The sequence below is a fragment of the Daktulosphaira vitifoliae genome, unplaced genomic scaffold (genome assembly GCF_025091365.1).
Source record: "Daktulosphaira vitifoliae isolate Bord-2020 unplaced genomic scaffold, ASM2509136v1 Scaffold_4, whole genome shotgun sequence".
Taxonomy (NCBI): domain Eukaryota; kingdom Metazoa; phylum Arthropoda; class Insecta; order Hemiptera; family Phylloxeridae; genus Daktulosphaira; species Daktulosphaira vitifoliae.
The window spans coordinates 29,210,816-29,229,490 of record NW_026099575.1 but is presented as its reverse complement, the minus strand read 5'-3'; the positions used below and the strand labels follow the sequence as shown (position 1 = coordinate 29,229,490).

General features: G+C 25.3%; 2 protein-coding genes across 3 annotated transcripts; one reads left to right on the top strand and one right to left on the bottom strand.

Annotated features, from left to right (window-relative positions):
- Window positions 1-7,354: 7,354 nt before the first annotated feature.
- On the top strand, window positions 7,355-13,796 carry LOC126906270 (uncharacterized). 2 transcript variants are annotated; one of them, XM_050686714.1, is made up of 5 exons: window positions 7,355-7,555; window positions 12,391-12,609; window positions 12,695-13,138; window positions 13,200-13,428; window positions 13,489-13,796. In XM_050686714.1, exons 3-5 carry the CDS (start codon window positions 13,010-13,012, stop codon window positions 13,722-13,724), a joined length of 594 nt encoding a protein of 197 aa, XP_050542671.1. In that variant the 5' UTR covers window positions 7,355-7,555; window positions 12,391-12,609; window positions 12,695-13,009; the 3' UTR covers window positions 13,725-13,796. The 2 variants fall into 2 exon arrangements, with proteins under 2 accessions (XP_050542671.1, XP_050542670.1); XM_050686713.1 differs by lacking the exon at window positions 7,355-7,555 and adding an exon at window positions 10,220-10,350.
- LOC126906272 (60S ribosomal protein L35a) lies at window positions 13,779-18,520 on the bottom strand. The gene is made up of 4 exons (XM_050686717.1): window positions 18,368-18,520; window positions 17,953-18,225; window positions 15,463-15,621; window positions 13,779-13,880 (listed from the first exon to the last, which is right to left on the bottom strand). Exons 2-4 carry the CDS (start codon window positions 18,223-18,225, stop codon window positions 13,857-13,859), a joined length of 456 nt encoding a protein of 151 aa, XP_050542674.1. The 5' UTR covers window positions 18,368-18,520; the 3' UTR covers window positions 13,779-13,856.
- Window positions 18,521-18,675: the final 155 nt, after the last annotated feature.

Genomic DNA, 18,675 nt, shown 5'->3' with positions numbered 1-18,675 from the left:
TACCATATTGAAAAATATACTATTTTTGTATGATAATTATGGGTTTTGTATTTTATTTTAATAGAAGTTGATGTTGCTTTTGCAATTATCCATCAATTTTTTAAAATTAAACACTATCTACAGATTTGCATCGAAGCGTTTCTTATGATAGTGATTTTAATCACTGTCAGATTAAATCTATACTGGACCCTACTATGCAATGTCTCCACTATGCCGCGACCCCACTGTGCTACCGTTTTTTAATTTTATAATAATCATATACAGACGCTTAACTTACATTATTTTTATTTATTTATTATAAGGATAACGCTCAATGTGGGCAAACGGGTACAACGTAAAAATATTTTATTATATACGTACAAAAAAGAAAAACAAGTTTCTTTAAATAATACATTTATGTAACAAAAATCAATTTACATTTAAACAAACTGTTGACCTGGCTAAACTAATATAGAAAAAATCAATATTATGCAATATGCATAATTCATTACTTTCATTTATAAGGCGATCTACCGGAGAATTTATACTATAATTTTAGCGATTTATTGGAACATAAAATGTTGGAGTTAATTTTAAAGAAACAGCAGGAAAATTGAAAGGAATTCCAGATAAAAATTCAGGACAATCCACTAAGGTATTAATCAATTTGTAGACCCATAAAATATTAGCAGCTTTCCGGCAATCAAACAGGATTTTTAAATTGTTATCAGATGCAATATTGTTCAAGTCTTCCCTACTCTCTTGGTTTTATAGACTAAAAATCGTGTTTTCAAGCTTTCAATTTTCCCTTTAAAACTCCATTTAATGAGGAGACATATTATTGATCTTTATTCTAAAATTAATCTTAATAAAGTAATATATAAGGTTTTAAAACAAGTCGGGTTTGAAAATACCCCACAGTTTCTTTTGAGAAAACCGAAAGTACGTAGAACCTTATTATATATTTGTGTAATATGTTCAGTAAATGATAAGTCAGATGATAGAGTAATGCCAAGATCTTTAACATGATGAGATATCATTAGATTAACGCGAGATATATTATAATTAAATTTAATTGTAGATTTACAAGTAAAAGTTATCTGGGTACATTTTTTGGGATTAATACACAAATCATTCAGTTCACACCAGTAACTAAATTACTCCGAGTCTTAATTTCATAATATAGCTTTACATCATATGCGAATAAAAAACAATTGGAAAACTGAATTACATTAAGATTATTCATGAAAATAATGAACAGTATAGGGATAAGTGATCCCTTTGTAGAACACCAGATGAAACCATCAATCATCATCGAAATACTTCATTGAAAGATAGGTCGATAATTTTTAACATCAGACCGAGAGTCAGATTTAAATATAAGATATACGTAGCTGTTTTTCCATAGTGATGGAAAACTCTGGTTGATAGAGATTGTGACGTACAAAATTGACTTATTATTAGTATTATTTAACAGATGCTACGTTCATTATATAAGTTATTGATGAACATCACATAATTAAGTATAACTGCTCAGCAATTGGTAATGCGGTGTTATTGTTTAAGTGGTGTTAATTTCGGGGTGAATCAAAACCATTTTGAACATTAAAATTCAGTTATAACTCAATTAAATGGTCCTTAATAATTCAGTCGCACATTCCCTTTTAGCTTCGATGCGAAGCTGAGAAGGTATTAATTTTACTATGATGTGTTTTTTTTTTTATTTTTTTTTTTGTGTCTGTGAACGCTCAATCTCAGCTCTCGCTGGACCGATTTTGATGAACAATATGTCAAAAGATCACAAATCGTATCTAGTCGAAGACATTACCCTCAAAAATTGAAAAAAATTCCCTCGTTCCCCGTAAACGGGGGAAATCCCCCAAAAAATTACAAATTTAAAAATCGCTAATTTTCGATATTTTTTCAATTTTTTTTACTTAAAATTGCCATAACTTTTTTAAAAATGACCGAATCAATATAATTTTTTTTTTTATAGATACCTTAGATAATTACCTATCATTTTATATATTTTTGTGAACATTTGACCCTTTAACAGCCCAAAGGATGGGGTTTCAAAATGGTAACTTTTTTACAAAAAATTAACTTTTTCAACTTAACTTTTGAAAATGTTCCGGAAAGACTGACAATTTTATATATACCTTAAATTAAAGCTAATGTAATATACTTTAATTTGAAAAAAAAAAATTTGACCTCTGGACTTGTCTTCATGGTGAAAATGACTACCGTATGCAAAAATATGCTATTTTTGTGAAAAAATTCTTGATATTATATTTTACATTTTTTAACATTATGTTGCTATAACTTTTTAAAAAATGCATGAATCAACTTTATTCTTTAATGATAAATACTTTATATATACTTCTTTCATTCGACATACTTTTTTTTAAAATCGGACCATTTCCCTTTATACAGGGGGGGTGCAAACCTTTTAAAATGCGTATAGAAAGTAGAACTTTTTCAACTTAACTTTTGAAAATGTTCCGGAAAGACTGACACTTTTATATATATCTTAAATTAAAGCTTATGTAATATACTTTAATTTGAAAAAAAAAAATTTGACCTCTGGACTTGTCTTCGTGGTGAAAACGGACATCAAAGTTAAAGAAAAACGTACGATTTCCGTGAAAAAAATCTCGATTTTATATGTTATATTATTTAATTTATATTTTATATAACTTTTGGAAAAATGTATGGATCTATATTATTATTTTTTTATAATAAATATTGATATACCCCTTTCATCTGGCACGCTTTTTTTGTAAATCGGATCATACCCCTTTAACAAGGGGGGTCAAAACTTTAAACATGCGTATTGTTACTACGATATTTTCAATTTAATTTTTGAAAGTATTCCGGAAATACTGACACTTTTAAATATATCTTAAATTAAAGCTTATGTAATATACTTTAATGTGAAAAAAAAAAATTTGACCTCTGGATTTGTCTTCATGGTAAAAATGACTACCGTATGCAAAAATATGCTATTTTTGTGTTAAAATTCTGGGTTTTGTATTTTATTTTATTTTAAAATACCTGACAAGGGGAGTACAGATTTTCATAAATATTATATAAATTAAAATTGATATAGTATAGATAGTTAAACTTATTTAAATATGTTTGTTTCTTTTAAGTCGAGAAAAATAACTTTGAAATTTGAACTAGCTTAAATAGCCAATTTTTCAACCGCCGGAAGCAACGTACGGTTGCCGAGTTGGTAAAATTTATGTTTTACACGCTTGGGGTACGAGGTTCCAACCCGCATATGGCAATGAATTTTTTGCATTTTTTCTTAATTCTTTTTAAGTTAGTATAAATTTTAACTCGTTTGATTTTTATCACATTTAGATTCAATAACTTCAATAAAGATCAAGGATCCCATCACTTTAGTCGCCCCTTGCAAGAAGAAATTTCTTATTCGTATTAAAATTATTTTACTATATTTTAAGTTTTCGCTTCGATGCAAAGCCGAGAAGATATTTTTTTGTGACTATCATTTATTTTCTCTGCTCTAACTTGACCTACTTTTTTCAACAATACGTCAAATTACTACAATTCGTATCTAGTTGAAGATATTACTCTCAAAAATTGAAAAAAAAATTCTAATTTATCAATTAAACAGTTAGTTATTACATCGTCTCCATAAAGACAATTAAAATCATTAATTTCTAATGTTTTCAAAATATTTATTAACGAATGAAGTTTGATATGATAGGTTTCAACTACAAAATTAAATCATTTTACTTTGTAATTTAATAATTTTTTTACTCTATTTGTGTGTGCTACTACTAGACTATAATATTACAATTTTTTTTTGTAACATGTTGCTATATAAATCATTTCTAAAAAAAATGATTGTTTTTTCTCCTGAATTAACAATTGATTTTTACAAATATAATCAAATTTTATAATACACTCAATTGAGTAAATCTTTTTAACAACTTTGTTTTGATTGGTACATTTAGTTAAAGTAAATCATTAAAATTAATTAAGTTCTCAATATTTCAATTATAGAATCTTTTCAACAAACAACAAAAGTTCCTAGGAAATTATTACTATTACTTCTATTTAAGTTATCTATTACCATAAAAATGCAAAAAAATATTGAGCTTTTCTGATAAATTTACAATAAATAGTAATTATAAAACTTTCTGACTGCATATTGATCTTAACGATACAATTTTTTTAATTGTCATAAAATTTTCTATTTAATTATGTCAATGTCAAACTTACCAATTGAGCTAAAAGTTATGGTAAAATAAATTTTTTTTTTTTATTATAAACATTTACAACAATCAACTTTAAACGATTAACAAAATAGGTTAAATATGTCATTTTCCTTATTTTTAACTTATTAATAATCAAATTAATATTAAATATTATATCAAATCAGTATTAATTTAAAACAATTTTTTTTGTTCTTAATTATTTTTTTTTATATGTAAAAACTATTTTTTAATAATATTAAAACTTAGAAGTTATAGAAAAAGTCTAATTGCACATTTTAAAACATCGCGAAAAGTTGATTTAGAATAGTATATTTTTGTTTCTGATGGAAGTTCCTTGTAGTCCAGTGTATAAAACTTATAACTTTGTTAATTGTTATAACTTTATCAAAAATGACCAAATCAGTATATTTTTTTTTATTTAGATGCATGTCTTTATCTATCATTTGGTTTTTTTTATAAATCTAACCCTTTACCTGCCCACAAGAGGGATTCAAAATATTAACTTTTTTTTTTTTAGTTAAAGTAAATCATTAAAATTAATTCAGTTCTGGATATTTCAATAGTAGAATCTTTTTAAATATCAAAAATTACTTAGAAATGATTACTATGATTTCTATTTAAGTGTTCTATTACGATAAAAATGCAAAAAATAATGAGTTTTTCTGATAAATTTACAATAAATAATAATTATAAAACTTTCTGACTGCATATTAATCTTAAAAATAACATTGTTTTAATTCTCATAAAATTTTCTATTTAATGATTCATTCTAGTCAACGAAGGAGTAATTTTGCAGAATAGCAGAAAAAATTCCCAACAAACTTTTTTTTTTTTTGTTTTAATTAGGCAATTGGTGGATTATTCCAAAAGCAACATCAACTCTTATTTCTTTAATTATATCATGATTAGTAGTTCTTTGATTTTAAAATATAATATATGAATATATACTAATTATAATTATTAAATTTAGTATGAAATTGATATTTAATATTGTAATTTAAACGGAGAAATTATAAAAATAATAAAGAAGTTATATTTTGCTTTACTTTTACGTGTATAAAAATTTAAAGGGCTTGATACAATAATTTTCAATAAAAACTGTTTGTTACTATAAAAAAATGCACTGGACTACAAGGAACTTTCATCAGAAGCAAAAATATACTTTTCTAAATCAAATTTTCGCGTTGTTTTCAAATCTGCAAGTAGACTATTTCTATCACTTCTAATTTTTTATATTATTACTAATTATATATATAAAATAATAATTAAAAGAAAAAAAAATTTGTTTTCAAATTATTACTGATTTGATTTTTAATATGTTAAAAATAATCAGTCCAAATTTTCAATTTTAACCTATTTTTTTGGTTCTTTAAAGTTGATGAAAAATTTTTGATAAAGATTTATGAAAGTTTATAGTAAAATAAATTGAATATATTACCATAACTTTTAGCTCAATTACAAGTTTAAAATTGACATCTAGGCCTGTCAACAAAGGAAAAATTGCGGAAAAAATTTTGTTTTTTTAAAAGTTGAATTAAAATATGTATAATGACATACTAATAGTCCTCAAGATTGGAATTGAGCTTTTTTTTTAAATCCTCGCAAAAGTTCAAAAATATGAGCTTTCTTAATTTTCTCAAAAAAAAATATTTAACTTACAAAAAAAAGTTTCGCACAAAAGTTGTTTAAAAGACAATTATAAATAAAAATATAATCTTATATTTTTTCATTTAAACAAATATTTTTCGAGTTACATTACATTTAATATGAGTAATAAAATTTATATTCCATTTTTTTCATTTTACGGTTACTTTTTATCATGTTATACTTACATTAGACACAATGTTATAAATGCATATGTGTGTATGTGTGAGTTTATTTATTTATTGTATCATTAAAGTGTAGTGTATATTGAGATACAACCGATAGAGTAGGTAATTGATTTGACGCTATATTATTTAAACCCAACTAAACGCTAAATTGTACATTCCGAAACAACAATCATATTATGTCAATTGCCACCGGAATTTCTGGTAATATTTTTCTTTTTCTTTGCCTTAATCCCAACTACTTGGGGTCGGCCACCCTTATCCTAAGCTTCCACTTGACACGATCTCCCACATCTTCTACGCTCACATCAGCTGTCCTCAAATCGCATTCAATAGCATCCCTCCATCTCTTTTTTGGTCTTCCTCTATCTCTTCTTCCTTCAACATTCATTTCTATAACTGTTCTTACAGCTTTCGATTCTTCTTTCCTCATACCATGACTAAACAATCTAAGTCTATTTTCTGTCATCTTATCCACGATTGACGCAACACCTATACTTCCTCTTATATGCTCGTTCCTTATCCTATCTTCTCTAGTCACTCCACTCATCCAACTAAGCATTCTCATCTCTGCTACACTTATTCTCTGCTCTACTTTCTTATCAACCGCCCAACACTATTAACCATACATCATAGCTGGCCTCACAATTTCATACTAAATTTAAAAACTATAATTAGTATTTATTCATATATTATATTTTAAAATCAAAGAACTACTAATCAGGATATAATTAAAGAAATAAGAGTTCATGTTGCTTTTAAAATATTTCACCAATTTCTCTAAAGGAAACACTATCTACAGATTTGCATCGAAGCGTTTCTTATGATAGTGATTTTAATCACTGTCAGATATCATCTATACTTATCTCATCTATGCCACGTCTATACTGTGCCTCGACCCCACTGTGCTACCGTTTTTTTTAACATGTTTATATTAGTTTCACCTGCATGTATGTATGTTTGTAACTCTCCACGCGCATATAGAAATTATATCTATTGATAGTGGTAATTGACAATAAACACTCCATGACTGTAACAGCGATGCCATAAAAAACTAATAAGTGAAAAATAAATATAGTTTTAAAAACGTGTTTTTCAGTTTTTTAAAACTATATTTATATTTCTCTTGTTGTACAATCACTATCAATCGTTCATTATTTCAATTGTCATCGTGATAAGAAGCCACCTAGCTGACCACTACAATACTGTCAACAATTCAACCGGTCCCAGGTGTCTGTCAGCTACGCATGCACTGATGTCGGAGTTGTTTCCCCTTCCAGATCATTATGTGTCGTCGCCGTCGAGTGGTCTGGTTGTTTGGTTCAAATGTGTTTTTGGTGTCGTCATCGAACTCATATCTCCAGTCATCTACTTATTGATTCTTTTGTATACTTAATATTTCCATGGCTACTTAAACTATACTTTTGGTCCTGGCGATCGAGCTGTGGGTGAAGACTCGTTTGTTGGCTACGGCTTGGTCATCATTGTATTATAATTGTGGTAACTGTTGTACAACATCCATTTTCTTTCTTTCGTCCATTAAATTTTCCTATATTCGTGCATTGTTACAAGGTTTTTTTTGAACATGAACCTTCATTAAATTAATATACTTTAATTATTTTAATATGATTATTCTATTTTATCCTATCTTTCTGACACATTTTTCTCATTGACTATTTGTAAATCAGTTAATTTTAAAACATCAATTTCTTTCGTACGTTAACTATTATGTCATGTCGAGTGTAAAAAACCTCGCATGTGTTTAACCAATTTTCTATTTATTTTATTTTTCCTTGAGATCATTTAATAATTTGTAGTAATTTTTTAATCATTACTTGAAATCTGTATTAATATAAAAGAATATGTAACTTTGGTTTTATAATTTGAAAAATGTATTTGACGACATCAGATTGTACTTGGGGCATAATCAAATTATTTGAAACTGAATTGTAATTAGTTAATTCAATTCTATGTATTAAATAGAACATTACGGTCCATACTACTAGTCTACCAGTTTTTTAATTCCTTCAATTCCTTTTGTTTGTATTCATAGTGTTTACGTGAGCCGCATACATACTATATTACTCTATTTCGGAGGTATGTAACAAATACCTATTATAAAAATATCACTGCCACCACCAACACGAACAAACACAAAAGTTTGTTCAATATTATCTATGTGTAAATTAATCAATTTTGAAAAATGACAATTACGGACACAGATAGCATCACTACTATTATATATTTAATTTGTACATGAACTAGTCTTATAACTCCGGTCATTACGTTATAGAACATAATCATCAAAATCAAGTTCACTATCCAGTATAGCGCTATTTAGCCAGGTTTCAGTTAGAACAGTGGTCGGCAACCTTTTTTAATTCTCGGGCTACATTTACAAATTAAAAAGAGTTCGCGGGCCAGATAAAAAAAAAAAATTTATAATTACATTATTTATTATGCAAAAAAATACTATCTAAAACTTAAAATAATAATATGACTTATATAAAATACCCGTACCAAAAAACGCAACGTTCAATTATATTTATACAAAATGATATTTAATTAAATTAGTCGATTTAGAATTTAAAGCGGGCCGCCGGTTGCCGACCACTGAGTTAGAATAAAATAATCAATTTGAAATAACGGAACTTAAGACACTAACTCATTCAAATTTGTGTGTAAACCCCAAGCATTCTGGTAATATCCAATAAACATAAAATTACTATTCACATAGCTTTTATAAAAATTATACCAATTAAAAGACAAAGTGTAAAAATTTTTATTATATATTGTCATTTCTAAATTACTATTTACAAACCGATTCAGTTTTTTTTAATAAGTGATGGAAAGCTGTTTACATATTTTATTATCCAATTGAATTCACCAGTTTGTTTTTTTTTGGAGAAGTTTAGTCCCCGAAGCATTTTTATTACATATCTGTTAAATCAGCATTGATTATTTTATTATACTTTATCCCATGGGCCGTTATGTTTCTTTTTACTTTTGAAAATCGTAATAACATCATGAATATCTTTGAACTCTATAAGTAAAGGACGACCTTTAGTAATTTTTTGTGTCAAAAACGTTTTGCACGGACAATAGAAACATATATTCTCTATAGAGTTTTCACATTAGTTAAAGTATTAAAATTGTTAATGATTACTAATTTCTCTTTTATTTTATGGTATTTTATCATATAAAACACTTTTTTTATTAGGCATATAAGCAGAAATCAAAGACAATTTTTTGCTTTGTTTATTAAAATATTTGTCGAATAATATCCGAAAATATTTCTATTTAAAAATACATGTAATTCTCATAATTTTTGGGGAGCCAAATAACGCACCTTAAGACTCTAGATTGCGTCTATGATATAGCTCCTATGAAAAAAAATTCTTGTTGATGTTTTAATTAAGATATTACAATACTTATACTATTTGAAAAAAGATAATTCTTTTCCGATATATTGATAATATACATACCTAATTTTTGCACAATTAAACGATTATAAAAAGTAATTTGATACAATCAATGTATAATTAAAAAGTAACTGATTTAATTGGATTGATTTTTTCAACAATTTTTTATAAATAATCATAAACATAATAAAAACAAACGCATTAACCTTGGCGAAGGAACTACGCAAAAACTTATTATTATGGAGATATTTATGCTTGAAAAACGTTAGTCTTCGTTAATAATAACAGAGTTCATGGATTATGAAAATTTATTACTTAAATTGGTAAATTGATTTTTTTTTTTGACTTTTTAATAAACGTTTTTATTCAATTTAATAACTTAATTTAATCAGAATTAATGAAAATGTTTGTAACAAAAAAAGAAAATTGACAAACAATATGTAATATAATGAATAAATATATAATTCGATAACTTTCTTGTAAACTTTTTAATCTGACTCATGAAAGCCCGGTCTAAGGAAATTAAAGCATTGAAAAAATATAAAAATCAAACTGTCTTATTTATATTTTGAAACAAACAGGAATACATTATAGAACTATAATGTGTTAATTTTATCTTTTATTATTTGAAAAAAATATTGATTTTATAAATATTATATTTAATTTTCCTTGATAAGTATTGTCAAAAAATACGTATCATAATTGAAAACCAAGTTTTATTTTTTAATATCATAATTTTTTATAAAAATAATAAAATGTTAGTGCACTTTTATTGATTATTTTAAATTATAACTTATTCAATAGTGTAATTATTACTATTTGGACGACCCTGAGTAGTTGGGATTAAGGCGAGGAAGAAGAAGATTCAATAGGGTAATTTAATTTTAATTAAATTTCATTGTCTTACATGATAAATTAAGAATTAAAAGATAACTAGTGTTGTGAAATTATTGCTTAGGATTAAGATATGAAATCATCTATTTAAATAAATGATAATATATTTTTATAAATACTTGGACAAAAAGTTGTACTTTACACTTCAATTAACAAAATAATTATGTGTATTTATTAATAAAATTTATTATTAGGAAAATTCCCTTTTATGAATTCGTAGCAGTACACGATGAAATTAAACTAAAACAAATTTAAAATAAAATATAATTTATAAATATATCGGTTGATAATTTTTAAATAATATTTATCAATATTTAAAATAATATTTTAATTATTGAAGTAATTTTATATAAAATAAAATTTAGGAAGGGAGAAATTAAATTAAATCTTACAAAAATCTTCTACCAATTAGTTCTATAAAAAATATATTCAAAAACATGTTTTCTACTACTCAAATTTAATATTTGTAATTTTTATTATCTTAAAAAATTAACTAGGCTCATAGCCAAATTTTTTTATATCGCGCAATACTATTGAGTTCAACCTCGTAGTTTGTTATTTTAGAAATTTTCATGGGTTTAGACCACATGGACCATCTCTTAATACGTATGTGATTAAAGTAGCCACTAACTACAATTTTTTGCCACCGACTTAAGACGGTTACGTTATTTTAATAATATTTAGCATAAAAATAGAACATTTTTAAGTTCGAAGTTTGATAAAAAATAAAATTATGTATTAATAGATCATTTTTTTTTAGATAATAGGATTGATCCCTTGTGGCTAATACTATTTAAAGTTAAAAATATACTTAAAATATTAATTTAATTTGAAAAACTACTAAAAATCGCTTATATGTATTTTGGAAACAGTGTTATTATCATCGGCGCTTATGATTTAGCCACATTTTGTCAGTTTACACAAATTACATTATGAATTTCGCAGTGGACCTAAATTTCAGTTAATAATATTATTCTTAGTTTTAAACATTTCTATCGCCTCCCTTGTATTATTCTATTCGAAAGGACGGATATAAATTGGGTTTCCTAATTACTATCTGTTCCCCCACACTAGTGAGTTTACCAGACCCCTCCTTTCTTTATTCTTAATTACGTTTTATTTACTCATTAAATCTAGCAATTTATTTTATAATCTCCAGTTTTTTACCAAAATTTATTTTTTCATCGGATTATTAACTAACCTGTAAGCCATACCATTAAAAGCTACTAATTTGTGTTGCCTGTTGTGGTTCGAATTGTTCGGAATGTACCTGAACGTGTGTGTGTTTTCTCGAAAATTTTCAAAATTTACTCACCTTACTCTTTTAATAAATAAATTTAAAAAAAAAACAATTTTTCCTCTACTTCCTGTTCGTACATGAATATTGAGTAAATAAAATTAAAATATTGTATGAATACATACGTGTTACAATCTTTGTTCATTACTGTGAACATGTCATCTACATACCTAATCTAAATTTTCGAAAAACCGCCATAATTACTTTTTTAAATTTGCTTAGAATCTACTTATGAAAAATATTGCTTAAAATGATGATAACGGATTTCCCATTGCTGTTTCCTAAATTTGCTCGTAAAATTTATTTTGAAATCGGAAAATAATTTGACACATACATAACTTTGCGAACAATGCGAATTATGCCTTCAAAATTTGTGTAATATCAATACTTTTTTTTAAATAATAGATTTTTGTAATATACAGTTATTGGCACTTTTTTCCATAACAACTAATGTTATTCAGATCACTCTTAAATTGATTATAGTACCTTTTTCATAGATGAGTAAAAATTAATTTTTTTATAAAAATATTAAGGGAATAGTCTACCTAATTATTAAAAAAATCAATAAATTTTGATTGATAAAATAGTTAAAATTGGGGGCATAACCTCTATGATGTTTTCATCCCCTATGGAAAAACTATTGATATGGCGATCTACGCCAGATTTATTTTATCTTATATTTAAGAAAATTCATAAGTTACTTTATTTACAAACGTTTTCAGGTATTTTAGAATGAAATCCATAAAAATTTTTTATACTCGTTCAAAAAAGAATATTTATCATTATTATTGTCAAGAGTTCTATTATCAAAAACGGTTCTTGTGAAGACGCCCATGATTATTAATAAGAAACGAAAGTTATTCCGTGTATCAATAATAATAATAATTTATTAATCCGGTTTTAAACGAATATTGTAAAACTGTTCATAATAATAGAATTTAGTAAGTTTCCTTTTCCATTTTACACGTTTTGAAAACATTCCAATTTTAAATGTATAATTACACTCAATTAAAATTTGTTTTTAAGACGCAACTTTGAGTATATTAGAGACACCACTACTACACCGTTCCAAAAAAAAAAATTATGAAATATTTATATATACACATACTGAAATATATATATATATACTAAAAAAGTGATGTTATTATTATCACTGGTGTAGACGGAAATGCGAATTTTGTTATCCTTAAAAACGAGACAAGACTACAGCTTTAACCCATTTTAAGGTCAAACGTTTATCTAATAACAGTTCATACTGCCCACATGCGTAATTTGCTGGTTAGTTTTAAGCTGACATTAGTATACAATACATGGTAAGAAAATCACTAATTTTTTTTAAAAATGAAATTTATGATTATAATTTTATTATTGACACACGATGTATTAATAACAAATGGAGCACCTTATAATGAATCAGAAATGTCACCATGTCCAAAGATAAAACCATTTACTCAAGTTAAAGTAGATCAAGTAAGTAGATCTAGCTAACAAGAACTCTATTTATCTTTTAATTTATAAATCAAATACTTAGTTATTGGGTAAATGGTATTTGGCAATTATGATAATGGAATCTTTCACTGAGGAGTTTGTAGAAGATAATGTTTGTATTCATGGTGAGTTATTGAGATATAATACTACAATGCTTAAACAAATATGGAATGTAGACAACCCTATGTTGATGGAGGATCATAGTGCAGTAATTGACTTACCCACAATAGAAATAGAAAACAACATTTGGTCTATACAAAGTCCATTGGGAGGTATTACTTCTATTATAATAATATAATTATTGTCAAACACAATTTAAACTTAGTTTTTAGGTGAAATACACACCACCATCATAAATGCAGAACCAGATAATCACGCAATCTTGGTTTTCTGTGGTCTAAGAGGATTGGATAAACTACATATGTGGACAGCTGTTGTTACAAGAAAAAATGGAATTTCAGCACCAGAAACTTTAAGATTATCTGCTATTCTAGTCAAACATGGTTATGATCCTAGGAAGAGTAAAATTATAAGTTGGAGCAATTGTCCAGCCTACAAAACTATATAATAATTTAATAAAAGGTGTGATAGACAGAAATAGAAATAGTAAAATAAATACAGATTTTAATAAGTTGTACAATTTTTTATTTTTTATTTTTTTTTCAAATTTTTTAACTTAAAATTGTCCATATAACAAGATTTAGATACGTGAAGGATACAACATCTGAAAAAAAAAAAAAAAAACTTAGTTATTTCGGCCAAAAATATTACTTTAAATTATAGTATAAAACTAGATTTTTATTAATTTTACGCGCTAAATACATGACTAGTAAACAAATTTTAGTTTAACTTAATTATATGCTAATATAAGATACACCAGGATAAATAATTTAATTTAGATTAGATTAAATATTATATAAAATTAATATAAATTACATTTTATTAAATGTAAAATTAGTGTATAAATTTGATGTAATTTTAATAAATAAACTATTTTTAAGATTTAATAAAAATTTTGATTTCTAATTTTAGAAGAAATCATGATAAGTTGAAATATATTTATTATAGAATATATATTAAACAAAAGTTATAATGAAATTATATTCGCTTTTTGTGTATATTAAATTTTTATAAAAAGGATTGTCAGAAAATTTCAGTTATTTATTATTATAATAATGAATTATTATAAAATATAGATGTCTCAAAAAGATTGCCAGATTTAGAACTGCTATAAATCAAATTTATTATTCTTTAAAACATAAAAAAAATATATCATTCTCTTCAGAAGTTGAAGTTTAAACATGGAAAACAATATTGAGTATATGGCTTCCCTACTAGACTTAAAGGAGATTATTCTTTTCATAAAATTTACCATCACTCATTACTAAACATCCCCATACTCGACAATTCTACTTGTTGATGAACCCGTTTAAAGGGACATAAGCTTCATCGGTGAAAATTATGCGCTTTGCGATACCCTAGATCTCTTGTTCCTATTTTGGAATCGATTCAATCAATTGCTGTTATTTTTGTAGTCCACTGGCTTGGGTTTCTGTGTTAATTGAACTTTGTTTGCAAGCAAGTGCAAATAATAACCCAGGACCATAAAACCTCTTTTCAACATAAATACTCAATGATAACTAATAATATAAATAGCAAAACCAATTATATATATATATATAAAAAAAAAAAAAAAACCGATGTCAGCCTTTTCAAATATGGTATTCTTTTTGAGACACTATTTACTTTTTTGAAAGAAAAGCAGACATTGACTTTAATAAGTATTTAAAGTGAAAATAGGGCGCCAAGGAGATATATAAAAATTTGAAAAGGGACATTTTTCAAAAACTTACTGTATCAAATATATAACACTAGTTTATATAGTATTTTTACGTGTTGCCAGAATATGGACAGGGAATTAAAAGGATAGTTTGTATATTTTGTTTGGAAATTATTACTAGAGAATATTTTTAAAAAGTGGATAGTTTTAATGATAAATGATGAACACAAGACATTTTTATGTTATTGTGAAAATTGTCAGTCATTTTACATCAGATCCACTGTGTCATATTTATTTATATATGTATTAATGCTACTAATATCTATGAAACTGGTGAATTACATATACTAATTGGTAAAATTATTTTTTGAAAAAACTTTATTGAAAAAAAAAAAAAAAACATCCTCATATACTCATATGACATAAGTAACATATTGAACTTAATAAGTTGTAAATGTAGGATAATTAAAAATATACAAGTTCAAAATTTAACATTCTAATAATATAAAATAATTTATCAACTTACAATTCTAACACGATGTCCCATTGCCTTAGCAGGAAGATTGGTCTTGAATTTGGCTCTCACTGATCCAGTAGCTCCATGAGGACGAGTAACTTTGCCCCAAATGGCACGAACCTTAGACTTCTTTTTTGGACGTCCAGGTACTGGAACTAAACGTTTAGCCTAAAAAATAAATAAATAGTAATCATTAGTTATTAAAACCGAAAAGTTGTCAATATTTCATAGTTTTACAGGTTTTTTTTTTTTTTTTTTCAATATTTGTATCTTTACACCTTTTACATTTAACGTACAGTATAATAAATTATTTTTTAGTAGAAAATAAAAAAAAGTGTTATGTATGAATAATTAGTAAAAATTATGATAAAATTATCAAAAGAAAAATTAATTATTGAAAAATAAGATTTCAGACATATGCTTACAGAGCAGTTTTGGTATATTACAATAATTAATATATGTATATAATATATAAAGCGCACAATGGACCAACAGGTCTGAGTGCATGGGCATTATGTCCACCTTGATAATATATAATATATATTAATTTGGTAATAGAAAAGGTGTATAATATGATTTTGTTCTATTATCTAAATATTTACCTATCACATAGAAATAGAATTATTTAATTACTAGAATTAGTACTAAACATAATCAATAAAAACTCAATATAATAATATATGAAGTAAATTTATTTTGTCTAGTATTTATACCAGTAAGAAAAGCATAACATTAATGCATTAGGGTATATTTGAAAAATAGTTATAAACATTATAAACTTGAAAAATAAAAATAAAACGTTTTATCAATCTACTAAAAGTTCATAAAATATAATAATGATGAAATGAAATATTTTTTATTTGCATTATGCATAATTTTATAAGTATTGCTATATTAATATTCCTGTGGCCAGGTAAAGGATCAAATATTTGTAAAAATATATCAAATGATAGGTAAATATCTAAGGTATCTATATATAAAAATAATAATATTAATTTGGTCATTTTTAAAAAAGTTATGCCAATTTTTCTTAAAACTTCCATAACTTTTTCATAAATAAACAAATCAACATAATTTTTTTTTATACTAAAACCTTAGATATTTCCCTTTCATTTGATATCACTTTTTGAAAATCTAACACTTAACCTGCTCATTGGGGGGGATTTAAAATAGCAACTTTTTTACAAAAACTAACTTTTTCAACTTAATTTTTGAAAATGTTCCGGAAATACTGCGTTCTTTAAACATATATCAAATTAAAGCTTATTTTATGTACTATAAAATTAAAAAAAAAAATTTGTCCCGGCAACCTATCTTCTATGCGCAAATGGCTACCGTATACAAAAATATGCTATTTTTCTATAAAAATTCTAGGTTTTGTTTTTTAATTTATTTAAAAATATCTTATTAGGAGAATACATGGTGAAAATAGCTACCGTATTAAAAAATATGCTATTATTGTGTTAAAATTCTTTGTTTTGTATTTTATTTTATTAAAAGGGGATTACACTGATTTTCATAAATATTATATCAATCTAAATGACATAGTATAAAAAATTAATCATATTTAAATTTTTTTGTTTCTTTGAAGTCGAGAAAAATAACTTTAAAATTTGAACTAGCTAAATTTCCATTTTTATTAAGTGACGAATGAGACAATTTCAAAAATTAAACACTATCAACAAATTTGCATTCAAGTATTTCTTATGATAGTCATTTTATTTACTGTTAGATATCTAAACTTGTCCTAATTATGTCACATCCATACTGTGCTACCATTTTTTTTTAATACTTTATAAAATCAATGCAAATCTTTTAAACCCTAAATGATGTTGGAGAGATTGTTATATAGTGAGTTAATTTAAATAAAAATTAAAAGTTCTATAAAATTGTGAGATAATTAAATATTATTTTAAACATCTATTTTTTGCTGTAGAATCTACTTATTTTGAGGCAACAAAATATCAACATCCTACCTCTGAATACTGAATAAATTAAAACAATGGCTTACTTGTTAAATAAAGTTTGAGTCATACAGTATGTACCAATAGTGAAAGGGGGATATGTTGTATTAAATTTAAGTTAGTTAAATGTATAGTTTATTAATAATAAATTGATATCTTTTAAAAATAATGGATGGATCTAAAAATGACTAAATAACTTATAAATCAATAAAAAAAAAAGAAAAAAAAAATGATCAATATCATTATTTAATGAGAAATTAAGTATTCAATGACAAATAAATTATCCTACAGAACTGTAAAACATAGAATAAATTATAATTTAAAATTGTCTCATTAATACTAAAAATATATATTTGGATATTTTATGGTAAAATAATAGATTAAATATACTTATTTTGATATAATACCGGTTAAAAAATAATTTTAGTAAATATTTTCAATTATTTAAGACTTGTAAAATTAACAAAAATAAAAATTAACCGATATGTTGAGTAATAAGTATAATTTCAGTTATCTAGTTGAATACATCACTTACTCTATAGACATAAGCAACTCTTTTTCCTACATAAAACCACGAGTCAGCCTTTGAATCACATCCATCGACTTTAAGTAATGCTGTATTTTCGTGTTGGTTACGAAGTCCACGACGAAAACCTGTAAATACTGCTCTAGCGTACAATCGACCGTAAGGCCTCTTTTGGCGTTTCTTTTGTTTGACTTTTTTCTCTTTGACAGCTGTTTCTACAACTTTTTCAGGTTTGGCTTTTGCAGCCGATTTGGGTACTTTTTTAGTTGTAACTTCAGGCATCTACAACAGATATAAACATTTTAATCCACATCAATCGATAAAATTTAAGGACCAAATGATTATTAAATCATTTAAATAGTTATATATTACTAATGAATAGATAAAAATACTTGGAATCAGTTAAAAAGTCAATGGCACTTACTTTGGATAACTTAAAATCGTAGACGTAATAATAAAATTCTGTAAAACAATCCGAAAAACTACGACGGATTGCAGTGTAAACAATAATCTCAAAAATTGTGTTTTCTAACCTAAAATATAAGAAGATGAGGATATCATCTAAAAAGAAAATAACTACTTGATAAGAAACCTAATTAACAATATTTGACTGAATTTAGTCTAATAAAGTCATTTAATAATTGCAAATTGAATTAATTATAAAAAAAAATCTAAATCTAAATTTAAATAGTTATTTAATTAATATTCCTAAATATTTATAAATTAAACTTT